The sequence below is a fragment of the Eptesicus fuscus genome, chromosome 22 (genome assembly GCF_027574615.1).
Source record: "Eptesicus fuscus isolate TK198812 chromosome 22, DD_ASM_mEF_20220401, whole genome shotgun sequence".
Lineage (NCBI taxonomy): Eukaryota > Metazoa > Chordata > Mammalia > Chiroptera > Vespertilionidae > Eptesicus > Eptesicus fuscus.
Genome location: NC_072494.1, coordinates 898874 through 923587, shown reverse-complemented (window position 1 = coordinate 923587; position 24714 = coordinate 898874). Strand labels below are relative to the sequence as shown.

Below are 24714 nucleotides of genomic sequence, written 5' to 3'. Positions count from 1 at the left end.
ACGCATTCATCCCAGGCCCCGGCCCCAAACCTGGTTGGCTGGGACCCAGCATTTCACTCCGCAGCCGGAGCCCGTCCACACGCCGCGGCGTCCCGGTGAGCACCCAGGGCTCCTCGGAGGGGCCCCCCTCGCCCAGTGTCCCCGGGGCCTGGGGGCCCCCAAGCCCTGCTCTAGGGTCTTGATCGAATCGATCACCTTTTTCATTTTTCTAAAGTCGTTTGGATATTCCTCACCTGAGGATCGTTTTCCCCATTGATTTTTAGAGAGAGTGGAAGGGAGAGGGAGGGACGGAGAGAGACATCGGTGGGTTGCCTCCTGCACGCCCAGGTCCATGCCCTTGACCGGAATCGAACCTGGGACCCTTCCGTCCGGGGACGACGCTCTGTCCACTGAGCACACTGGCCAGGGCTCGGTCACCTTGTTCAGAAAAGTCTCTTCTTCATTTTGCAACCAGAAGCCGTCCCCAGAGGGAGGCCCTGCGGCTGCTGTTCTGGTTCTTTCTCCGACGTCCCCTCAACCCACTCCCTCCCTCGGAGGGGCCCCTGAGCACGGAGCACGACTAGTTCTCGCAGACCCGGAGAGGAGGGAGGCGCTTACCTTCACCATTAAACCCGTCTGCTAAGCCCGCACCACCGGAGGCCGTGGAGTCGCCCGTCCCTTCTCCCCTTCCCAACAGCCCTGCCCTTCCGCAAAGGCAAACACGAGCCACGTGGGAGGCCCACGGCGCAGGCCGGGGAGCCCGGCTCGGGCTTTGCTGCTTAATTTTTAACTTCGCGCCCACGTTCTCGCTGGGAGGGTGCGCACCTCAGGAGGTGACACCACGTTTCTCTGCTTTGAACTGTGCCCAGAGCCGGAAAACGTCAACAAGACTTTCCCCTGAAGGGAAGGCGGCCTCGGGGTGGGAGAGGTGAGGCCAAGCCCACCTTCTAGCGTTTTCTGTGGCCTGGGGACGAGTCGCGGAGCCTCCTTGGACTGATTTCTGTGTTATCACGCTCAGCTGAGGTCCATGAGCAAATTAAGTGAGATCCACGTGCTCATGGAAGTGGGTCTTCGAGAAATGAGGAGTGGCCCCGCCGGCCTGGCTCCGTAGTGGAGCATCGTCTGTGAACCAGGAGGTCCCGGTTGGATTCCCGGTCAGGGCACAGGCCTGGGTTGCAGGCTCTATCCCCAGTAGGGGGCGTGCAGGAGGCAGCCCATCCATGATTCTCTCTCATCATGGATGTTTCTGGCTCTCTCTCCCTCTCCCTTCCTCTCTGAAATCAATAAAAATATATTTAAAATAAAACAAACAAACAGGTGTCTGTAATGTATAAACATCAAGAGGGATGTAGCAGAAAAGATCCTCGAGTCTTTTAAGAAAACTAGGTCTCGCTGGCCTGGCATAGTGGCTGTTTCCCATCGGAGCAGGGCAATCCCCTCGGTTCTTCGTTATAGAATTTACCGCGTTCCCGGCTCCGTGCTGGCCTCTGAGAGCAGCCACGTGTCTCAGCGCTGCCCTCTTACTCCACGGAGGTCAGAGTCCACGGCGTGAGGCACACTAGGGTGGGAAGTCATGGACACAAACAATTCAACAGGGACCCTGCCAGCCCAGGGGTCAGCGGAGGCCTTCCCGTCGGAGGCGGCAGGAATGAGTCAGTAACGCGGGAAGGGCCTGTGGGAAGAGGCCGCGTGTGGGAATGAGGACTGTCCAACACGCCTGGGGATTACAGTGCAGAGGCGTGAAGGGAATTTGGTGAACTGACTGGAAACATGATAAACAGTTACAGGTATTTTTTTAAAAAAATCAGTTGCTTTTCCCAAAAGCAGAAGTATTTACTCAGGAACAGAGATAGAGGTTTTTATCAGTCTCTAGCAACAGTTGGGCACCTAGTAAGGTGGTAAAAAAAAAAAAATTTACAAAACTACCCTAGGTGGTTTGGCTCAGTGGATAAATCGTTGGCCTGTGGACTGAAGGGTCCCTGGTTCAACGCCAGTCAAGGGCACATGCCCAGGATATGGGCTTGATCCCCAGTAGGGGTCGTGCAAGAGGCAGCCAATCCATGATTCTCTCTCATTGCTGATGGTTCTATCTCTCCCTCTCCCTTCCTCTCAGAAGTCAATAAAAAATATATTTAAAAAATTAAATAAATAAATAAGATTATATAACTAAACAGATAACCAAAAAACCCAACACACATAGCCTATACATGTAGACTTATGTGTATGAATACACACATGTACATTTACTATGAGTTCATGTGTAGACATGTACATGTATGTCTGTATATGTACACACACACACACACACACATAGAAGTGTGAGAGCTCAGGCCCACCCTGGCCCGCGGGCACGTCCAGCACTGTGATCAGTTTCATTCACGTGATACATTTAGGAAGCGCTGTCAGGGAAGTGGAAGAACATTGTGAGGGAGGATCACTGATCAGCTGCCTCCTGCACGCCCCTCACTGGGGATGGAGCCCGCAACCCGGGCATGTGCCCTGACCGGGAATCGAACCTTGACCTCCTGGTTCCTAGGTCACTGCTCAACCACTGAGCACACCAGCCGGCTCCCAGCTCACATCTCTCTGTCTGCCTCCTCACTGCCTCTTCTGGGTGTGCCAGCCGGCATGTCCATAGTGTCTGTTTTTTTTCCCTTTAAAATTTCATGCAATTTGTGTCTCTGACTGAGTTTGCTTAGGACGAATGAAGACAATTTGTTGCATGAAATTGCCAGAAAAAAGTGTTGTATGTAGCTGTGGCCTCGGTACGCTGTCTGTGTGTCCACACACGTGTGCCCAGTCAGCACAGTCACCACCGATGAAGGTCACGCTCGGGCTGTTACATAAGCAGCCGAGTGACCTGGCCTTGCTGACTCCTCACCCAGATCGCCCCCTGTTCCCGGGGTGGGAGTGGGCTATTGTGGGTGTTTCTCAGTGTCCCCCGAACTGGACCCCTGGCAGCGTGCCACCCCCATGGGCACCGGGTCACCCAGCCGCCTCTGGCCCTGGCTCCAGGGTGGGAGAGGGGCTTCTAACCCTCGGTGAGTGGGGCTGGGGGTGAACCATGTGTTCTTCCTTGTCTGCCTTCTCTCCCACCCAGTCTGGCTTCGATCCCGTAGCCAAAACTCTTTGGGGGGTGAGCCTTCATCTCATGGCCGAACGGTGGCCTCAAAGGGGTGAGGGCCATGCCCTCTGCTCTCTGTGGTCCCGGGAAGAAGGCAGCAGAGCCCGTGAAAGCCCAGCCTCCCTTTTGTCTAAGCCACGTGTTCTCAAAAGGGAGCCCCCCACATGGAAGGTGCTAGGGAGACCTGTGGGGGAGGAGGCTGCTGCTGAACTCCTGGGCTCAGCCCTGAGCCCCTCTGTGAGGCCTGACCTTCTGCAGGGGCCACAGAGCTGAGCAACGGACCCTGCCTGACCACTAGGGGGCACCGCGAGGCCAATAGGAGCAGCCTGGATCAGGAACTGACCCTCAGAAAGCTGAAGGGAACACACAGCCTGGGGGGCGAGGGGGCGGGGGGACGGGGGGAAGGGTGTGTGTGTGTCCTAGGAGCCTGAGTGTTTGCTGAGAAAAAAATATCAATATCGCTCAGTGGATAGAGCATCGGCCTGTCGACCAAAGGGCCTCGGGTTTGATTCCCGGTCAAGGGCATGTACCTTGGTCAAGGAGTCTCTCACTTTGATGTTTCTCTCTCTCTCTCTCTCCCCTCTTTACCCTCCCTTCCACTCTCACTAAAATAAGATGGAAAAAACATCCACGAGTGAGGATTGATAAAAAAAAAAAAAGAGTAAGTGTAGGTTGGGCCGGACAGGCCATTTTTTAAAAATATTATTTTATAATTGATTTCAGAGAGGAAGGGAGAGGGAGAGAAACATCAATGATGAGAATCATCCATTGGCTGCCTCCTGCCGCCCCCACTGGGGATCAACCACGCAACCCGGGCCTGTGACCGGGAATGGAACCGTGAGCTCTTGGCTTGTAGGTAGGTGGACGCTCAACCCCTGACACATGGGCTGGGCCCTGCAGTCCTTTTGCTCTACGTGCCGCCCCCACAGTGGCCTTGGGCCTCCCTGGCTCCCGGCTCCCAGCTGGGTCCTGGCTGCTGGTGATGCTGAGGAGTGTCTGACCTGCAGAGCGACCTGAGGAGGAGAAGGAGGGCGGAGGTCACCAGCCCTTTCCACCACCCATTTCAGAGCAGTGCTGACAGAATAGGGACCCAAAATAGCAGAAAATAAAGTAACATCTGCCCCCTAGAGGGTTGGTGGGTGGCCAGGGCAGGAAGAGCTGCAGTCGGGCCTGAGGGCTGTGCTGCTACCCGACCTCGCGACCTCAGACGCTCCTGCTGGCCCAGAGCCCAGGTCCCATTGAGGACCGGCCCCCTCTTTTGTCCCCCCACTCATTTTTAAAAACATATTTTATTGACTTTTTATAGAGAGGAAGAGAAAGGGATAGAGAGTTAGAAACATCCATGGGAGAGAAAAACTGATCAGCTGCCTCCTGCACACCTCCTTCTGGGGATGTACCTGCAAACAAGGTGTGTGCCCTTGACCAGAATCGAACCGGGAACCTTTCAGTCCGCAGGCCCATGCTCTATCCACTGAGCCAAGCTGGTCAGGGCCCTGTCCTCTTTCCTGGTGGCTGCAGAAGAAGGACTAATTCCCACTACTCCCCACCCTGCCAGGCCCAGCCCAGCCACCAGCACACCCTTAGGGCCCAGCCCATCCAGGTGCAAAAAGCTCAGGGCCATTTCCTGGTTTCCTCCCAAAGGGAGCAGGGTCCGCCTCTCACCTCAGGCAGTTCCACTTCTACTGGAACCTCCAGCCCAGGACCTGGGAAGTGGGTGCTCCAGGCGACTCCCTCTAGCAAGTGGTGGCCCAGGTATTGGGGAGGGTCCTGGGGCGTCTCCCAGGAAGGGTCATGACACCCGGTGTGTGGACAGGAAGGGGGGTGCGGTGGGGGGCCCGGAAGGGGGGTGCGGTGGGGGGCCCGGGCGGCAGGGAGGGGTGGGTTTCAGACACCAGGACCACTGGACTCTGTCCCTCCAGGCCCCTGCCCGGCCCCCCTTCCCGAGACCGCTTTCCTTCCACCAAACTCCAAGCTGATCCACCTCAGGAGATCCGGGGTGTGAGGTGAGGGGAGTGGAGGCCTGGACAGGCACCCCGGGGGCCCCGGAGGGCAGGTCCTGTCCTGGGGACACAGCCCAGCCACAGAGGACCCGAGTGTGTCCCCAGGAAATCACCCGCCCAGGAAGGACTCTGAGCAGAGACTCTGTGGCCCCGGAGGCTGCCCTGGTGACAGGAAGAGGCCATCCGTGGTCTCAGGGAATGCGGGCTGTATTCCCACCATTGTCAGGTCCAAGCAAGGTCGCTGTGCAGCCTGCTTGCCTCCCTCTGCTCCCAGGAGGGCAGGCTGGCTCTGCAGGAGCTGCAGCCCCGGGCCAGGGCTCAGGGTCCCTCCTTCGCTGTCTGGTTCCTGGGTCCTCCCTGGATGAACTTGGGGTGTTGTCTTCCCATTTCCTCCCTCTCCCCTCCCCCCAGGGTTCCAGGTGCCTGGAACTTCTCCTGGGAGACAGTCCTGGCTGGAGGAGAGAGGTCACCTGACTGGTCCTCCAGGACCTGCCCCTCTTGCCCAGCCCAGGTCTTTATCTTTTTTTTAGAAAATATTTTTATTGATTTCAGAGAGGAAGGGAGAGGGAGAAACATCGATGATGTTTCCCCTGCACACCCCCCACTGAGGGTGGAGCCCACAACTCAGGCCTGTGCCCTGACAGGGAATCGAACCCTGACCTCCTGGTCCAAAAGTCCACACTCAACCATTGAGCCTCTCAGGTCAGGGAGGGTCTGGAGGGCGGCCTTGTGCCCTTCCGGGTCATCCCGGTTGGGTTTCATTTGAGAAGAGTTTTTCATTATTTCTTACAGAGAAAGGAAGGGATGGCGGATGGAGAGGGTGGGGGAGAGAGAGACCTCCGGAATTGAACCCGGGAGGCGTCTTACGCAGTGGATGCTCTGCTACTGAGTGCCCTGGCCAGCCTTGGTTCTCTGTGGGGGACAGTCGGGGAGAAAGGCTGCGGGTGGGAGGCTCAGTGGGTCCACAGTCACTGTTTCAATGGAATCTTCCGAATCCAACCGGTTCCTCAAGTTGCAAAGAAAGGATCCTGGAACCAGTTATCCCCGATCATTCCTCATGGTCCTCAGCTGGGAGAGAGTCTCCCAGGCTCTGACTGAGTCCCAGGAGGCATCCCGCCACGCTCTGACCCTCCCTGTGTCTGGGGATCCAACACCACCTTCCCCCGTGACAGATGGTCTATATTGGGGCTTCATGCAGCCCCCCACCCCGTGGCCATGAAGCAATTGAAATGTGACCAGTCCTACCCAGTGTGGCTCAGTGGATAGAGCATTGGCCTGCGGAGTGAAGAGTCCTGGGTTCTACTGCGGCCAAGGGCACGCACCTGGGTTGCAGGTTCCATCTCTGGCCCTGGTGGGAGTGCATGTGGGAGGCAACCCATGGATGTTTCTCTCTGTCTCTCCCCCTCCCCACCACTCTCTCTACAAATCAATGAAGAACATCCTTGGGTGAAGATATGCCTGAATGTGAAATTCCATTTCATTTTAGTAAATGGTGTTGGGGTCCTACCCTGTTCCCCAGCACAGCTGCTCTCTGCAAAGGTCTACATTGTAGACCTTTCTTCCTCCAGATAATCCTCAAGGCCCGTGGGGCCGTGGAAGCCGGGCGCCCACAAGAAGCGCGGGGTGGGTGTGCCCTCACCGCTGTGGGGAGCCTCTGGGTCCGGCATTGCAGCTTTGGGCAGAGGCATGGCGTCGGGCACGACCAGCAAGAAGATGCGGGAGGAGGCCACCTGCGCCATCTGCCTGCAGCTGATGGCCGAGCCCGTGAGCATCAGCTGCGGCCACAGCTACTGCCAGGTCTGCCTCCTGAGCCTCATGGGCTCGGCCTCCTCGCTGTGGAGGCTGCTGGACACCTTCTCCTGCCCCCAGTGCCGGGCTCCCTTCCAGAGAGGCAGCCTGAGGCCCAACAAGCAGCTGGGCAGCCTCATCACCACCCTGAAGGAGCAGGAGCTGAAGCAGGAGCAGGAGGAGGAGCAGGAGCCGAAGCAGGAGCAGGAGCAGGAGCTGGAGCTGTCCTGCCAGGAGCACGGGGAGCGGCTGCACCTCTTCTGCGAGGACGAGGGCCAGCTCATCTGCTGGCGCTGCGAGCGTGACCCGAGGCACAAGGGCCACGCCACGGCGCTCGTGGAGGACGCGGGCCCCGGCTACAGGGTGAGTGCCCCCTTGTGTGCCCGAGATCCCATCATCCAGCCCAGTGCCCCCTCGTGCGCCCGAGACCCCCATCATCCAGCCGGAGTCCAAGGTTGGGACCCTGAATGCTAGGTTTCCTCGTGTTGTTCTTTCTCCTAGGGTGAGGGGGGCGGGGTGGGAAGGTTTAGGATGGGTCCTCCCTGAATCCAGTTCTGGCTGTCCAGCCCCACCTTCCCGGATGGTCAGACTCACCCACGACCCCGCTGCCTGATGAACTGGTCCCTGTTCTAGCGCGTCATGTGCTCAGATGCACACATGCGAGGTTTTTTGTTTTGTTTTGATCATCCTCATCCAAGGATATTTTTCCATTGATTTTTAGAGAGAGTGGAAGATGGGGGGAGAGAGAAAAGCATTGATCTGAGAGAGACGTGGATTGGTTGCCTCCTGCACACGCGGCGACCAGGGCCAGGAATTGCAACCGAGGTTCATGCCTTTGACCGGAATTGAACCCGGGACCCTTCAGTCTGTGGGCTGAGGCTCGAGTCAACGATCCAGACCAGACAGGGCCCCACCTGGGTGTTTTATGGCCTCACAGGTGCATGTGATGAGATGGCGTAGTGTGTATGGGGGGTGGGAGAGTGAAGCACAGGGACCAAGCCCACCTCATGGGCGGCCTGCAGTCCAGTAGGGAAGACGCACCAGCGAAAGGGCGGCCTGGCTCCCCTGGCCTGGGTGGTGGGAAGGGGTACCCCAGGGTGTGGGTGGTCTCGGGGAGCCCTCCCAGTAGTGAGTCCTGAGGAGCCTAAACACTAACCATGTGGCCCAGCCAGCTTAGCTCAGTGGTTGAGCATTGACCTAGGAACCAGAAGGTCACGGTGGATTCCAGGTCGGGGCACATGCCTGGGTTTCGGGCTCCAACCCCAGTGTAGGGCGATGCAGGAGGCAGCAGATCCATGATTCTCTCATCATTGATGTTTCTGTCTCTCTCTTCCTCTCTGAAAGCAATAAAAATATATACATATTTAAAAACATTAATGGTATGTAGAAGTGCTGAGAAAAGAGAGGGCTCTCCATATGAAAGGACCCCATGGCAAATGCACAGCCAGAGGGAGGGAGGAATGTAGGGAAAGGCAGGTGTCCCCCGAGCCCTCGAATCAGCTCAGTCTAGGTTCCCACAGGGTGTCCTGACCATTAGCCGAGAGGAGGGTCAGGGTGACATTGGACAGAGAGCCCCGGGCACAGACATGCACGTTATTCCCGTGAGAGGGAGCAGCGAGGTGTGGTCACAAGAGTCACTCCATGTCTCCCTCCAGGAAAAGCTCCAGGAAGCGGTGAGGAAACTGAGGAAACTGGAAGAGGAATGCACCAGCCAGAAAGTGTTCACGGCGAAGCAGATACCGGAGTGGAATGTGAGAATGAGGGGTTCTCATCAGGGCCGCTGGAGGGCACCCCTGGGCTCAGGTGCAATCCCCACCCAGTGGGGCGTGTGCAGGAGGCAACAGTGGAAGTGTCTCCCACATTGATGTTCCTCTCGCTCTCTCTCTCCCCACCCTCCCTCCCTTCCACTCCCCTCTCTCTGACAATCACTGGAAAGAACATCCTCGGGTGAGGATTAACGACAGCAACACCAAAAAGACACGGGGTTCTTGGTGTCGAGCTCTTTGCTGTCCTGGCGCTTAGGCATAGGGTCTGACCGGGCAAAGCACAGTCCTGGTGTCACTGGACCAGAGCGGGAAGGTGAGACACGGAGAAGAAGCCATTGTCCTTCAATGTCTACATGGATGAGAACTCATCCCCGGCCCCTCCCCCTTCCAGCAGGAAATGGCCAGGAGACCTGAGCCTGTCAGAGAAGCAGAATCACATGCCTGTTTACCTAGAGCCATCCCCAACTGTGTTTCCCACTTTCCTTCATTTTATTTTATTTTATTTTATTATTTAATTTTAACTTAATTTAATTTTATATTTGTATGTATTTCAGAGAGGAAGGGAGAGAGAGATAGAAACATCCAAGAGGAGAGAGAATCATGGATTGGCTGCCTCCTGCACGCCCCCTACCGGAGATGGAGCCCGAAACCTGGGCATGTGTCCTGACAGGGAATCCAACCAGGACCTCCTGGTTCCTAGGTCGATGCTCAATCACCGAGCCCCGCTGGCCGGGCTGAGCGTCCTCTCTTGACTCTAGGAGAAGATAGAGGCTCAGAGAAAGAAAATCCAGGCAGACTTCCAGAACCTGCACAGCTTCCTGAGGGAGGAGGAGAGGGCGTACCTGTGGAGACTGGAGAGTGAGAAAGAGCACACACTGCGGAGACTGAGGGACCGTGAGGCCAAACTGGGGCAGCAGAGCCGGGAGCTGGAGAGCCGCATCCGGGAGCTGGAGGAGCGATGCCAGGGCTCCGCCCAGAAGGTGCTGCAGGTGAGGCTGTGCCCTGGGAGGACACCAAGGTGGCGGGTCCTGAGCTGCTCAGGAGGAAGGGACGTGGGGAGCATGAGAACAGAGGACCGCCTGAATTGCTCAGCAGTGGCACATCATGTGGGGGATTAAAAGCATATTTCTCCTATTTTTATTTAGTTATTTTGTCAATCCTCATTAAGGGTATTGTTCCTGTGGTTTTGGAAAGAGTGGAAGGGAGTGGGAGAGACAGAGAGAGGAAAACGTTGATGTGAGAGGGACACATTGATTGGTTGGTCCCAAGGTGTCCCAACCCTGGGCCAGGGATCAAGCCTGCAACCAAGGCCTGTGCCCTTGTCGGGAATTGAACTTGGGACCCTTCAGTCCATAAGCTGATGCTCTATCCACTGCGTCAAACCGGCTAGGGCATAAAGGGATATATCCTTTATTTTTATTTCTTATCAGTTATTAACCTATTTTTGAAATTAATTTCAGAGAGGAAGGGAGATGGAGAAAGAGTTAGAAACATCAATGATGAGAGAGAATCATTGATCGGGCCTGCAACCTGGACATGTGCCCTGATAGGGGATGAAAACCTGACCTCCTGGTTCATAGGTTGATGCTCAAACACTGAGCCACAGCACTGGGGCTAAGCCTATTCTTTTAAAATATTGGACAGACTAAAACCTACAAGGTGGCTTCACTAGTCTACAGGGCTCTCTATAAATCGGAAAATTTTGATTTGGCTCAAAAATCCATTGTGGCTCAGTGCATAGAGCATCAGCCTAAGGACTGAAGGGTCCCGGGTTTGATTCTGGTCAAGGGCACGTACCTGGGTTGCAGGCTCTTCCGTGGCCCAGGCCGTGGTCAGGGCTTGTGCAGGAGGCAACCAATCGATGTGTTTCTCTCAGATGAGGGTCAAGAAGAATAAAATCCCTGTGCTGTTATAGGGGTGGGTTCCTCGACGGAACAGGCTCACGGGATGGCTTCCGCTCCCATGAGCCTGGGTCCCAGGAGCACAGAATCCTGACGGTCAGGTGATGGCGGGGACCAGGTGTGGCTGCCACGTGAGTGGTGGGTGAGCCTGGCTTGCTGGGCCCTCCTTCCAGCCTCAGGAAGGTGAACCTCCCCCTCCCCCACCCCACCGCTCGTCCCAGGTTGGGCTGGTGGAACAGGAGGGCGCCCCTCAGGGTGGCCATGTCTCAGCTGCTCCATCCGTGTGGGTCATCTGTGGCCGCCACCTCAGTGCCCAGTCTGGGCGCCGTGCACCCACCCACCGCCAAGAGGCTTTGTGACACGTGGCCTCTCTTGGGGTGCGCTCTGAGGGAAGTGAGGCCAGAGGCAGCGTGGGGGCTCCCCGACCCCCCTTAGCAGCCGCCGGCTCCCCAGCACCTCATCAAGGAGGGCACCCAGCTCAGAGGCTGAGAAGTGTCCTGCCGTGCTGACCGTCCCAGAGGCCTGAGTGAGGATAGTGGCACAGGGTGTCCATCTGTTACAGGAAACCCCCGGGTGGGCTCTGTGTCCAATCACGAAGGCAGGTTGAGCCTATGAGGCGTTTACTGAGAAGGCCAGCCCCCCAAGCAGACACGGCGCTTACAAGCATCAAGCCCTGTCTCCCAGCAGGTGCAGGGGACAGAATTATAAAGGGGAAGGGGCTGGCGTGCTGTGTGCAGGCCCGGGGGTCTCAGACGATGAGATGGTGTTGATCAGATGATGTTTGATTCCTGGTGGGTCGGCCTGACCCTGCTTATGGGTCCTGCTGGCTGGACTCACAGCTGAGTCCCCTCCCAATCATTTGGCACAGGGCTTGGAAAGGAAACTTAAGAAAAACTTAACCCCTGTCCACATGTGAGAAACTGACCCTGTTCCCATGAGTGTAAGTGTCCTCAGATGTGAAACAGTAGGAGTACTTTCCAGAGTCATTCAGGTGCTCTCCCGACCGGGCTATGAGGCCCCATCACACCCGCACCCAAGGCCGGGCCCCCCTGTGCCTCTGGGAGGAGCAGCAGCCCCATCAGCACGCTGCTCCCTCACTCACCTGTGCCTTTGTCCCCGCAGGACGTGAAGGGCGCCCTGAGCAGGTGAGTGCTGCAGGACGGGCGAGGGGGAGTGGGGTGCGGTGCTGCGGGGTGTCCGCTGAGCAGCTCTGGCCTCTGCTCCCCCAGGAGCCAAACTGTGCGGCTGGAGACACCGGAGGCCGTCTCCTTGGAGGTTCAGACCAAGTGCGAGGTCCCCGAGCTCTACTTTGACCTGAGGAAACGGTTGAGGAGCCATCAAGGTATCTGAGGGCATTGCCAAGTGCTTAGGGTACCACAGCTCAGTGCAGCCTCCGCCCTGCCCGTGTCGTGGGGACAAATGGGAGGGTTTCTACTTTATGGTCACAACCCTGAGCTCCTGTCGCTAATCTGAAACAAGGCTGAGACTCCAGAGCACAGGCAGGTCTTCTCTAAAATCAAGTGTGTTGGGAGTGGGACCCGCCTCCAGCCCTGAATCCCGAAGTACCCAAGTCCCAGCATTTGGGTGGGCCCGGCCCGGGGGAGTCCTTTGTGTGCTCGCGGGGGAAGGTCCCAGAAGGAAGAGCCCAGCCTTCCCTTCCCCATTCTCTGAGGGGACATTCTTGGAACAGAGGAGAACCCAGGAACCCATCCCTCAGCAGAACTGGGAGTCCGAGTCTGGGGGTGGTCATGGCTCCCCTGTGAATGCCCACGCTGTCTACCAGCGCCCTGAATTCTACCCTTGAGCTTCTTCTAATTACACAGGACCCTGCGAGAATGGTCTCCCTCTGTCCGTATTTGTTTGGGATTTCTTGAACCGTCTGACAGAGCTGCCTGGCAGTTGTGAAACTGACATGGAACAGTTTGCAGAGACCCTGCGTGGCCGGGTGACCACGGACAAGGCCCTTCAAGAACTTGTGGACGTCATCTGTGAGCAGGCCACGTCCGTGCCAAAGTTCCGCTGCGTGGGAGCTCGCCTGTGCAATTACCTGTCCCGTCACCTGATTGCTAGCTCACAGAGGGGCAGCTTCGGCCGAGTGTTCCTTCAAAGATTACAGACTGAATGTGAATTTAGTTATCAAGCTGCTGAGGGTGATGAAGCAGCTCGGAAACGATTCCATGGTTTCGTGCTCTTTCTGGGAGAACTTTATCTTCCACTGGAGATCGAAGGGGCCAAAGCACAGGTTCTACCAGCTGCTCTTCGTTTTCTGTTGACTGCCCTCCTCTCTAACCCTGTGGACGATAACCTAGTTTGTGCGGTACAATTACTGGAGTTGACAGGGCCCAAGTTGGAAGATGCCTGCACGGGACAGGGAAGTACAGAGATGGAGGAAGTTATCCGGAGGATTGCGAACGTCGCCCTGGACGCGCCCTGCAGTGCAGATGTGAGGCAGATGCTCTTGAAGTTTGTAGAGTTCCGATCAAGTAACTGGGGGAGAGCCCATGTCACCTCCACACTCAAGAGAAGCAGCTCCTGAGAATGATCCCAGCTGTTTTATGACTGAACCACCTCTGGGTCCATCGGATGGTGCTCCTCTCACTGCAGCTGATCCCGATGACCATGATTCCTGTCAGGAGTGACGTGAGGGCAGGAGAGGGAGTAGGGGAGGGGGAAGGGCATATGTAATACTTACCACAATCAAGATTTATTAAAAAAAAATAAATAGTGACTTGAAAGAGAAGACTCTCTTTCCAGATTGTGAGGAAAACGGAGCCGATGTGTCAGGGCTGGTGACCAAGCTGGGATGATATGGACGATGAGGGGACCCAGAAGCTTCTGCACAGTTCTGTTGGGAACCAGAGCGTCCGCAGAACCGGTCGGGTTCAATGTCCACGGTCAGTGTTAGGAAGCCGTGCAGGTGGTGAGGGAACTGGAACGCAGGGAGCCTGTCCCACTTGTACCCAATGAAGGATCGTGAAGGAAGTGACTAATGTACCACCTTCAGTCATGTGTGACACTCTCTGCACAATAAACCTTATTCCCTAGAACTTAAAAATAAAGTAAAATAAAATAAAATAAAATAAAATAAAATAAACTGTGTTGCCCTTGCTGGTTTGGCTCAGTGGATACAGGTTCGGCCTGGGCACAGAAGGTTCCCAGGTTCCATTCCAAGGGCACGAACCTCTATCAATAGATGTTTTTGTCTCCCCCCCCTCCCTTCCACTCTCTAAAAAATCACTGGTAGCCTGGCTGGCATGTCTCAGTGATTGAGCATCGACCTATGAACCAGGAAGTCAGGGTTCCAACCCAGGTCAGGGCATATGCCCAGGTTGCGGGCTCGATCCCCAGTGTGGGGCTGGCTGGAGGCTTTGGATGAATGATTCTCTTTCATCATTGATGTTTCTATCTCTCTCTCTCTCCCCCTTCCTGTCTGAAGTCAATAAAAAATATATTTTAAAAACTAAAAAAAATTATAAAACCAAAAAAATGATAACTACAAAAGATCCAACATGTAGAACTTATACATGTAAAATTATGTGTGAGAATATAGATATGTACATTTATCTATGTGTGCATGTGTAGACATGTGTATATATGTATGTATTTGTATAGACACACATAGAAGTGTGAGAGCTCAGGCCCACCCTGGCCCACGGGCACATCCAGCACTGTGATCAGTTTCACACGCCTGATACATTTAGGAAGCGCTGTCAGGGAAGTGGAAGAACATTGTGAGGGAGAATCACTGATCAGCCGCCTCCTGCACGCCCCTCAATGGGGATGGAGGTCATAACCCGGGCATCTGCCCTGACCAGAAATCAAACCCCCTGACCTCCTAGTTCCTAGGTCACTGCTCAACCACTGAGCACACCAGCCGGCTCCCAGCTCACATCTCTCTGTCTGCCTCCTCACTGCCTCTTCTGGGTGTGCCAGCCGGCATGTCCATAGTCTCTGCTTTTTCCCTTTAAAAATTCATGTAATTTGTGCCTCTGACTGAGTTTGCTTACGACGAATAAAGACAATTTGTTGCATCAAATTGCCAGAAAAAAAGTGTTGCATGTAGCTGTGGCCTCGGCACGCTGTCTGTGTGTCCACACACGTGTGCCCAGTCAGCACAGTCACCACCGATGAAGGTCACGCTTGGGCTGTTACATAAGCAGCGAGTGACCTGGCCTTGCTGACTCCTCACCCAGATCGCCCCTGTTCCCGGGGTGGGAGTGGGCTATTGTGGGTGTTTCTCAATGTCCCCCGACCAGGACCCCCTGCAGCGTGCCACCCCCATGGGCAGAAGGTCACCCAGCCGCCTCTGGCCCTGGCTCCAGGGTGGGAGAGGGGACTTCTAACCCTCGGTGAGTGGGGCTGGGGGTGAACCATGTGTTCTTCCTAGTCTGCTTTCTCTCCCACCCAGTCTGGCAGCGATCCCGTAGCCATAACTCTTTGGGGGGTGAGCCTTCATCTCCTGGAAGAACTGGTGCCTCAAAGGGGTGCGGGCCATGCCCTCTGCTCTCTGTGGTCCCGGGAAGAAGGCAGCAGAGCCCGTGAAGGCCCAGCCTCCCTTTTGTCTAAGCCAGGGGTTCTCAAAAGGGAGCCCCCCACATGGAAGGTGCTAGGGAGACCTGTGGGGGGAGGAGGCTGCTGATGAACTCCTGGGCTCAGCCCTGAGCCCCTCTGTGAGGCCTGACCTTCTGCAGGGGCCACAGAGCTGAGCAACGAACCCTGCCTGACCACTAGGGGGCACCGCGAGGCCAATAGGAGCAGCCTGGAGCAGGAACTGACCCTCAGAAAGCTGAAGGGAACACACAGCCTGGGGGGCGGGGGATGGGAGGGGAGGGGAGGGGGCGGGGTGTCTCAGGAGCCTGAGTTTGCTGAGGGAAAAAATATCAATTTGGCTCAGTGGATAGAGCATTGGCCTGTCAACCTAAGGGCCTCGGGTTTGATTCCAGGTTAAGGGCATGTACCTTGGTCAAGGAGTCTCTCACTTTGATGTTTCTCTCTCTCTCTCCCCTCTTTACCCTCCCTTCCAGTCTCTCTCAAAAAAAAAAAAAAAAAAAAAATCGATGGAAAAAACATCCACGAGTGAGGATTGAAAAAAAAAAAAGAGTAAGTGTAGGTTGGGCCGGACAGGCCATTTTTAAAAAAAATATTATTTTATAATTGATTTCAGAGAGGAAGGGAGAGGGAGAGAAACATCAATGATGAGAATCATCCATTGGCTGCCTCCTGCCGCCCCCACTGGGGATCAACCACACAACCCGGGCCTGTGACCGGGAATGGAACCGTGAGCTCTTGGCTTGTAGGTAGGTGGACGCTCAACCCCTGACACACGGGCTGGGCCCTGCAGTCCTTTTGTTCTAAGTGCCGGCCTCACGGTGGCCTGGGGCCTCCCTGGCTCCCTGCTCCCAGCTGGGTCCTGGCTGCTGGTGATGCTGAGGAGTGTCTGACCCTGCAGAGCAACCTGAGGAGGAAAAGGAGGGCGGAGGTCACCAGCCCTTTCCACCACCCCCTTCAGAGCAGTGATGACAGAATAGGGACCCAAAATAGCAGAAAATAAAGTAACATCTGCCTCCTGCACGCCCCTCACTGGGGATGGAGCCCGCAACCCGGGCATGTGCCCTGACCGGGAATCGAACCCTGACCTCAGTTAGTTGGTGGCCAGGGCAGGAAGAGCTGCAGTCGGGCCTGAGGGCTGTGCTGCTACCCGACCTCGCGACCTCAGACGCTCCTGCTGGCCCAGAGCCCAGGTCCCATTGAGGACCGGCCCCTTCTTTTGTCCCCCCACTCATTTTTAAAAACATATTTTATTGACTTTTTATAGAGAGGAAGAGAAAGGGATAGAGAGTTAGAAACATCCATGGGAGAGAAACACCAATGGGAGAGAAAAACTGATCAGCTGCCTTCTGCACACCTCCTTCTGGGGATGTGCCTGCAAACAAGGTGTGTGCCCTTGACCAGAATCAAACCTGGAACCTTTCAGTCCGCAGGCCCATGCTCTATCCACTGAGCCAAGCTGGTCAGGGCCCTGTCCTCTTTCCTGGTGGCTGCAGAAGAAGGACTAATTCCCACTACTCCCCACCCTGCCAGGCCCAGCCCAGCCACCAGCACACCCTTAGGGCCCAGCACACCCTTAGGGCCCAGCCCAGCCACCAGCACACCCTTAGGGCCCAGCCCATCCAGGTGCAAAAGCTCAGGGCCATTTCCTGGTTTCCTCCCAAAGGGAGCAGGGTCCGCCCCTCACCTCAGGCAGTTCCACTTCTACTGGAACCTCCAGCCCAGGACCTGGGAAGTGGGTGCTCCAGGCGACTCCCTCCAGCAAGTGGTGGCCCAGGTACTGGGGAGGTTGGGGGAGGGGTGTCTCCTAGGGAGGGTCGTGACACCCCGTGTGTGGACAGGAAGGAGGGTGCGGTGGGGGGCCCGGGTGGCAGGGAGGGGTGGGTTTCAGACACCAGGGCCACTGGACTCTGTCCCTCCAGGCCCCTGCCCGGCCCCCCTTCCCCGAGGCCGCTTTCCTTCCACCAAACTCCAAGCTGATCCACCTCAGGAGATCCGGGGTGCGAGGTGAGGGGAGTGGAGGCCTGGACAGGCACCCCAGGGGCCCCGGAGGGCAGGTCCTGTCCTGGGGACACAGCCCAGCCACAGAGGACCCGAGTGTGTCCCCAGGAAATCACCCGCCCAGGAAGGGACTCTGAGCAGAGACTCTGTGGCCCCGGAGGCTGCCCTGGTGACAGAGGAAGAGGCCATCTGTGGTCTCAGGGAATGCGGGCTGTATTCCCACCATTGTCAGGTCCAAGCAAGGTTGCTCTGCAGCCTGCCTGCCTCCCTCCGCTCCCAGGAAGGCAGGCTGGCTCTGCAGGAGCTGCAGCCCCGGGCCAGGGCCCAGGGTCCCTCCTTCGCTGTTCGATTCCTGGGTCCTCCCTGGAGGAACTTGGGGTGTTGTCTTCCCATTTCCTCCCTCTCCCTCCCCCCAGGGTTCCAGGTGCCTGGAACTTCTCCTGGGAGACAGTCCTGGCTGGAGGGGAGAGGCTACCTGACTGGTCCTCCAGGACCCGCCCCTCTGTGCCCAGCCCAGGTCTTTACCTTTTTTTAGAAAATATTTTTATTGATTTCAGAGAGGAAGGGAGAGGGAGAGAGAGAAACATAGATGATGTTTCCCCTGCACGCCCCCCACTGGGGATGGAGCCCACAACCCAGGCCTGTGCCCTGACAGGGAATCGAACCCTGACCTCCTGGTCCAAAACCTCTCAGGTCAGGGAGGGCCTGGAGGGCAGCCTTGTTTACTTCCTGGTCATCCAGGTTGGGTTTCACTGGAGGAGATTTTTTCATTGTTTCTTACAGAGAACAGAAGGGAGGGCAGCTGGAGAGGGAGAGAGAGACCTCGGGAATTGAACCCTGGAGGCTTCAGTGCCCAGTGGATGCTCTGCTACTGAGCGCCCTGGCCAGCCTTGGTTCCCTGTGGGGGACAGTCGGGGAGAAAGTCTGGGGGTGGGAGGCTCAGCAGGTCCACACTCACTGTTTCAATGGAATCTTCCGAATCCACCCGGTTCCTCAAGTTGCAAAGAAAGGATCCTGGAACCAGTTATTCCTGATTATTCCTCATGTTACTTAGCTGGGAGAGAGTCTCCCAGGTCCCGACTGAGTCCCTAGGGTGGGGGGGTATCCCACGTCCCTCTCGCCTTCCCTGTGTCTGGGGTCCAACACCACCTTCCCCCGTGATGGATGGTCTATATTGGGGCTTCATGCAGCCCCGCGTGGCCATGAAGCGATTTAAATGTGATCAGTCCTACCTGGTGTGGCTCAGTGGATAGAGCTTTGGCCTGCGGACTGAAGGGTCCTGGGTTCGACTGTGGTCAAGGGCAGGTACCTGGGTTGCAGGTTCCATCTCTGGCCCTGGTGGGAGTGCATGTGGGAGGAAACCCATGGATGTTTCTCTCTGTCTCTCCCCCTCCCCACCACTCTCTCTACAAGTCAATGGAAGAACATCCTCGGGTGAGGATACGCCTGAATGTGAAATTCCATTTCATTTTAGTAAATGGAGTTGGGGTCCTACCCTGTTCCCCAGCACAGCTGCTCTCTGCATTATCCACATTGCAGGCCTTTCTTCCTCCAGATAATCCTCAAAGCCCGTGGGGACACGGCAGCCGGGCGCCCACAGGAAGCGTGGGGTGGGTGCGCCTCCATCGCTGTGGGGAGCCTCTGGGTCCGGCATCGCAGCTTTGGGCAGAGGCATGGCGTCGGCCACCACCACCAGCAAGAAGATGCGGGAGGAGGCCACCTGCTCCATTTGCCTGCACCTGATGGCCGAGCCCGTGGTCATCAGCTGTGGCCACAGCTACTGCCAGGCCTGCCTTCTGCACTTCATGGGCCCGGCCTCCTCACCACGGAGCCAGCAGGACACGGAGACCTTCTCCTGCCCCCAGTGCCGGGCTCCCTTCCAGAGAGGCAGCCTGAGGCCCAACAAGCAGCTGGGCAGCCTCATCGCCGCCCTCCGGGAGCTGGAGCAGGAGCTGTCCTGCCAGGAGCACGGGGAGCGGCTGCACCTCTTCTGCGAGGACGAGGGCCAGCTCATCTGCTGGCGCTGCGAGCGCGACCCGCGGCACAAGGGCCACGCCACGGCACTCGTGGAGGACGCGGGCCCCGCCTACAGGGTGAGTGCCCTCTCATGTGCCTGATACCCCATCATCCAGCCCAGTGCCCCCTCGTGCGTGGCCTGCCATCCAGTGGGGAAGACACACCAGACAAAGGACAGCCTGGCTCCCCTGGGTGGTGGGAAGGGTACCCCAGGGTGGGGGTGTTCTCCAGGGAGCCCTCCCAGAAGTGAGTCCTGAAGGAGCCCAAACACTAACCATGTGGCCCTACCAGTGTGGCTCAGTGGTTGAGCATCGACCTAGGAACCAGGAGGTCATGGTAGGATTCCTGGTCGGGGCACATGCCTGGGTTTCAGGCTCCAACCCCAGTGTAGGGTGTTCAGGAGGCAGCCGATCCATGATTCTCTCATCATTGGTGTTTCTGGTCTCTCTTCTTCTTAGAAAGCAATAAAAATATATGCATATTTGAAAACATTAACAGTTTGTATAAGTGCTGATTAAAGAGAGGGCTCTCCATGTGAGAGGACCCCGTGGCAAATGCACAGCCAGGGGGCCGAGGGCGTGTAGGGAAAGGGAGGTGTCCCCTGAGCCTTCGAATCAGCTCAGTCCAGGTCCCCACAGGGTGTCCTGACCATTAGCCGAGAGGAGGGTCAGGTGACATTGGACAGAGAGCCCCGGGCACAGACATGCACGTTATTCCCGTGAGAGGGAAAATCGAGGTGTGGTCACAAGAGTCACTCCATGTCTCCCTCCAGGAAAAGCTCCAGGAAGCGGTGAGGAAACTGAGGCAACTGGAAGAGGAATGCGCCAGCCAGAAAGCGTTCACGGCGAAGCAGATAGCTGAGTGGAATGTGAGAATGGGGGGTTTTCGCCGGGGCCGCTGGAGGGCACCCCTGGGCTCAGGTGCAATCCCCACCCAGTGAGGCGTGTGCAGGAGGCAACAGTGGAAGTGTCTCCCACACTGATGTTCTTCTTGCTCTCTCTCCCCACCCTCCCTCCCTTCCACTCCCCTCTCTCTGACAATCACTGGAAAGAACATCCTCGGGTGAGGACTAACGACAGCAACACCAAAAAGACACGGGGTTCTTGGTGTCAAGCTCTTTTCTGTCCTGGCGCTTAGGCGTAGGGTCTGACCGGGCAAAGCACAGTCCTGGTGTCACTGGACCAGAGCGGGGAGGTGAGACCCCGAGCAGGAGCCATTGTCCTTCGATGTCTACATGGATGAGAACTCATCCCCGGCCCCTCCCCCTTCCAGCAGGAAATGGCCAGGAGGCCCGCGCCTGTCAGAGAAGCAGAATCACATGCCTGTTTACCTAGAGCCATCCCCACTGGGTTTCCTACTTTCTTTCTTTTTATTTTTACTAGAGGCCCGTTGCATGAAGATTCGTGCAATAGGTCTGTCTTCACCTGGCTGCCTGCACCGGTTTTCCTCTGGCACCTGGGACCCAGGCCTTTGCTCTGGCCCCCGCCTTCCGCCTTTGCTCCAGCCAGGGTCTGCATGCTTTGCTTCCTTCTAGCCAGAGCACCATTCCTATAGCTCCCTCCTCCCCCACTCTTTCCCTCATAGCAGGCATCCTGCCCTCCCCAGCTGCTCCAGGCCTGAAAAGGCAGAGGTGCAGCTTTGGACATGTTTGACCTGCTAATTTGCATATTCCCTCCTGATTGGTTGGTGGGCATTGCAGAGGTAAGGTCAATTTACATATTTCTCTTTTATTAGTGTAGATAATTAGTGTAGATTTGTATTTATTTCAGAGAGGAAGGGAGAGAGTGACAGAAACATCCAAGAGGAGAGAGAATCATGGATCTGCTGCCTCCTGCAAGCCCTCTACTGGGGATGGAGCTCAAAATCCTGGCATGTGTCCTGACCTGGAATCCAACCGTGACCTCCTGGTTCTTAGGTGGACCCTCATCCACTGAGCCCTGCTGGCCGGGCTGAGCATCCTCTCTTGACTCTAGGAGAAGATAGAGGCTCAGAGACAGAAAATCCAGGCGGACTTCCAGAACCTGCACAGCTTCCTGAGGGAGGAGAAGAGGTACCTTCAGATACTGGAGAGTGAGAAAGAGCACACACTGCGGAGACTGAGGGAGCGTGAGGCCAAACTGGGGCAGCAGAGCCGGGAGCTGGAGAGCCGCATCCTGGAGCTGGAGGAGCGATGCCAGGGCTCCGCCCAGAAGGTGCTGCAGGTGAGGCTGTGCCCTGGGAGGACGCCAAGGTGGCGGGTTCTGAGCTGCTGTAGGGGGACGTGGGGAGCATGGGAACAGAGGACCGCCTGCCTCGCTCAGCAGTGGCACATTAGTGTGGGGGATTTAAAGGCATATTTCTCCTGTTTTTATTTAGTTATTTTGTTAATCCTCATTCAAGGGTATTGTTCCTTTGGTTTTAGAGGGAGTGGAAGGGAGAGCCAGAGACAGAGAGAGAAACATCGATGTGAGAGGGACACAGTGATTGGTTGCCTCCCTCAGGTGGCCCGCCCTGGGCCGGGGATCAAACTTGCAACCAAGGCCTGTGCCCTTGACCGGAATTGCACTTGGGACCCTTCAGTCCATAAGCTGATGCTCTATCCTCTGAGCCAAACCGGCTAGGGCATAAAGGCATATTTTTTTAATTTTTATTTGTTATCATTTTAAACATATTTTTAAAAATTCATTTGAGAGAGGAAGGGAGAGGTACAGAGTGATAGAAACATCAATGATGAGAGAGAATCATTGGTCGAGCCTGCAACCTGGACATGTGCCCTGACAGGGAATCAAACCCTGACCTCCTGGTTCATAGGTTGATGCTTAACCACTGAGCCACACCAGCGGGGCTAAGCCTATTCTTTTAGAATATTGAACAGACTAAAACCTACAAGGTGGCTTCACTGGTCTACAGGATTCTCTATATAAATCAGAAAATTTTGATTTGGCTCAAAAATCCAGTGTGGTTCAGTGGATAGTGCATCAGCCTGAGGACCAAAGGGTCCTGGGTTCGATTCTGGTCAAGGGCAAGTACCTGGGTTGCAGGCTCCTCCCTGGCCCAGGCCGTGGTCAGAGCTCATGCAGGAGGCAACCGATCGATGTGTTTCTCTCGGGTGAGGGTCAAGTAAAATACCCCCCGCCCCCTGCTGGTAGAGGGGTGGGTTCCTCGGCTAAACAGGCTCACGGGATGGCTTCCGCTCCCACACGACTGGGTCCCAGGGGCACAGAATCCTGATGGTCAGGTGATGGAGTGGACCAGGCGGGGCCGCCAGGTGAGTGATTGGTGAGCCTGGCCTGCTTGGCCCTCCTTCCAGCCTCAGGAAGGTGAACTCCCCTCCCTCACCCTGCCCCTCCCCCAAAACTGCTTGTCCAGGTCCGGGTGGTGGAACTGGAGGGCGCCCCTCAGGGTGACCAGGTCTCATGGCTGCTCCATCCCCGTGGGTCACCTGTTGCTGCCACCTCAGTGCCCAGTCTCGGCGCCGTGCACCCACCCACCGCCGAGAGGCTTTGTGACACGGGGCCTCTCTTGGGGTGCGCTCTGAGGGACGTGAGGCCAGAGGCAGTGTGGGGGGCTCCCCGACCCCACTTAGCAGCCGCAGGCTCCCCAGCACCTCAGCCAGGAGGGCGCCCGGAAGAGAGGCTGAGAAGTGTCCTGCCCGGCTGAAGGTACCAGAGGCCTGAGAGGGATTTGTTGCACGGGGTGTCCATCTGTTACCAGAAACCCCTGGGCGGGCTCGGGGCACATGTCACTATGTCCAATCACGAAGGCAGGTTGATCCTATAAGGCGTTTACTGAGAAGGCCAGCCCATCAAGCAGACAGGGTGCTTACAAGCATCAAGTCCTGTCTCCCAGCAGGTGCAGGGGACCGGGTGATAAAGGGGAAGGGGCTGGGTGCTGTGTGCAGGCCTGAGGGTCTCAGATGTCCACTATTAGTCCCCAGACGATGAGATGGTGTTGATCAGATGATGTTTTGGCTCCTGGTGGGTCGGCCTGACCCTGCTTATGGGTTCTGCTCGCTGGACTCACAGCTGAGTCACCTCCCAATCACTTGGCACAGGGCTTGGAAAGGAAACTTAAGGAAAACTTAACCCCTGTTCACTTGTGAGAAACTGACCCTGTTCCCATGAGTGTAAGTGTCCTCAGATGTGAAACAGTAGGAGTACTTTCCAGAGTCATTCAGGTGCTCTCCCGACCGGGCTATAAGGCCCCATCACACCCGCACCCAAGGCCGGGCCGCCCTGTGCCTCTGGGAGGAGCAGCAGCCCCATCAGCACGCTGCTCCCTCACTCACCTGTGCCTTTGTCCCCGCAGGACGTGAAGGGCGCCCTGAGCAGGTGAGTGCTGCAGGACGGGCGAGGGGGAGTGGGGTGCGGTGCTGTGGGGTGTCCGCTGAGCAGCTCTGGCCTCTGCTCCCCCAGGAGCCAGGCTGTGCGGCTGGAGACCCCGGAGGCCGTCTCCTTGGAGGTTCAGACCGAGTGCGAGGTTCCCGAGGTCTACTTTGACCTGAGGAAACGGTTGAGGAGCCATCAAGGTACGTGAGGCCTTTGACCAAGCGCCCAGGGGACCGAGGTCAGTGCAGCCTCCGTCCTGCCCGGGTGAAGGGGACAAATGGGAGGGATTCTACTTTATGGTCAGACCCTGAGCTCCAGTCACTATTCCGTAACAAGACTCAGAGTCCACAGCTGTCCCAGGTAGATCCCGGAAAGGATCTGGGATGTTTATCTAAGGCGTCCCTTGAGATGAACTCTAACCCTGCAGGTGTCGGGACATTGAAGTAGTTGCTAGTGAAGAGACTACTCTACAGCAGCAGGACCAAGGGCAGGCCTAGGACCGAAAAGACCAGAAAGTTTAACTTCAGTTTCAAGTGTACGCACAGTAATTCAATTAGCTGCCGGAGGAATGACACCACATGGCACAGATGCAGTTGCAGATCACACAGCACTTGGTTACTCACACACGTTCCTGATGCTGCGGGTGCAGGCTTAACGGGATCCCGGTGGTGCTGTTCTCTGGGGTCCGGCATCTGGGCTGGTCCGGTCCGGATGCAGGGGGCCGGCGTTCCTCACCCGAGAGCTTGGTCTCATCTCGATCGGGCGGTACTAGCCGTTCTTCTGCCGTCTGGCAGGGAGAGGAGCGTGGAGCGGCGTCGCTAGCTGAGCTGGCAAAAGGACGTGCCTGTGTGGCGGTCTCCACAGGCGAGCACCGTTGGCTGGTCAGGACCCGTTTTTAAAGCCTGCTCGTACCCCAGCAGTCCAGGTGGCTATCAGTGAATGACGTCAATGCCCACATGTTAATCTCAAACAGGGCGAGGGGCTGCATGTGGTTATCCAGGGGGAGTACATCACTCATTCACATGGTTATCTTAGCAAGTCACTGAGTCAGTGACTGAGGTGCAAATCCTTATCTGTGGGGTACACACGCTTCAGGGCATTGGGGAATGGGTCCTTAATATCACACTTAAGTTAACTCACATATTTCAAACCTTTTCAACATTTTTAGACATTTTTTAAGCATTTTAAACATTTCTCTATATTACTTACTATGCCAGAGCACAGGCTGGTCTTCTCTGAAATAAATGGTGATGGGAGGGGGCCTGCTTGCAGCTCCGACCTCCA

The 24714-nt window shown here is 56.4% G+C and overlaps 2 protein-coding genes across 2 annotated transcripts; both read left to right on the top strand.

Moving 5' to 3' along the window:
• Positions 1 to 6789: 6789 nt before the first annotated feature.
• On the top strand, positions 6790 to 13164 carry LOC129147904 (E3 ubiquitin-protein ligase TRIM38-like). The gene is made up of 6 exons (XM_054711743.1): positions 6790 to 7254; positions 8547 to 8642; positions 9416 to 9646; positions 11681 to 11703; positions 11788 to 11900; positions 12382 to 13164. Exons 1-6 carry the CDS (start codon positions 6790 to 6792, stop codon positions 13092 to 13094), a joined length of 1641 nt encoding a protein of 546 aa, XP_054567718.1. The 3' UTR covers positions 13095 to 13164.
• A 5616-nt stretch (positions 13165 to 18780) lies between these two features.
• Positions 18781 to 23638, top strand: LOC129148011 (E3 ubiquitin-protein ligase TRIM38-like). Its single transcript, XM_054712239.1, has 5 exons — positions 18781 to 19200; positions 19896 to 19991; positions 21097 to 21324; positions 23411 to 23433; positions 23518 to 23638. The coding sequence occupies exons 1-5, from the start codon at positions 18781 to 18783 to the stop codon at positions 23636 to 23638; spliced, it is 888 nt and encodes a 295-aa protein (XP_054568214.1).
• The last annotated feature ends 1076 nt before the right edge of the window (positions 23639 to 24714 follow it).

Coding starts and splice junctions, on each gene's coding strand:
- LOC129148011 (XM_054712239.1), top strand. CDS start 18,781: ATGGCGTCGGCCACCACCACCAGCAAGAAGATGCGGGAGGAGGCCACC. Junction 19,992..21,096: donor AGCAGATAGCTGAGTGGAAT/GTGAGAATGGGG, acceptor TCTTGACTCTAG/GAGAAGATAGAGGCTCAGAG. Junction 23,434..23,517: donor GTGAAGGGCGCCCTGAGCAG/GTGAGTGCTGCA, acceptor CTGCTCCCCCAG/GAGCCAGGCTGTGCGGCTGG.
- LOC129147904 (XM_054711743.1), top strand. CDS start 6,790: ATGGCGTCGGGCACGACCAGCAAGAAGATGCGGGAGGAGGCCACCTGC. Junction 7,255..8,546: donor ACGCGGGCCCCGGCTACAGG/GTGAGTGCCCCC, acceptor GTCTCCCTCCAG/GAAAAGCTCCAGGAAGCGGT. Junction 8,643..9,415: donor AGCAGATACCGGAGTGGAAT/GTGAGAATGAGG, acceptor TCTTGACTCTAG/GAGAAGATAGAGGCTCAGAG.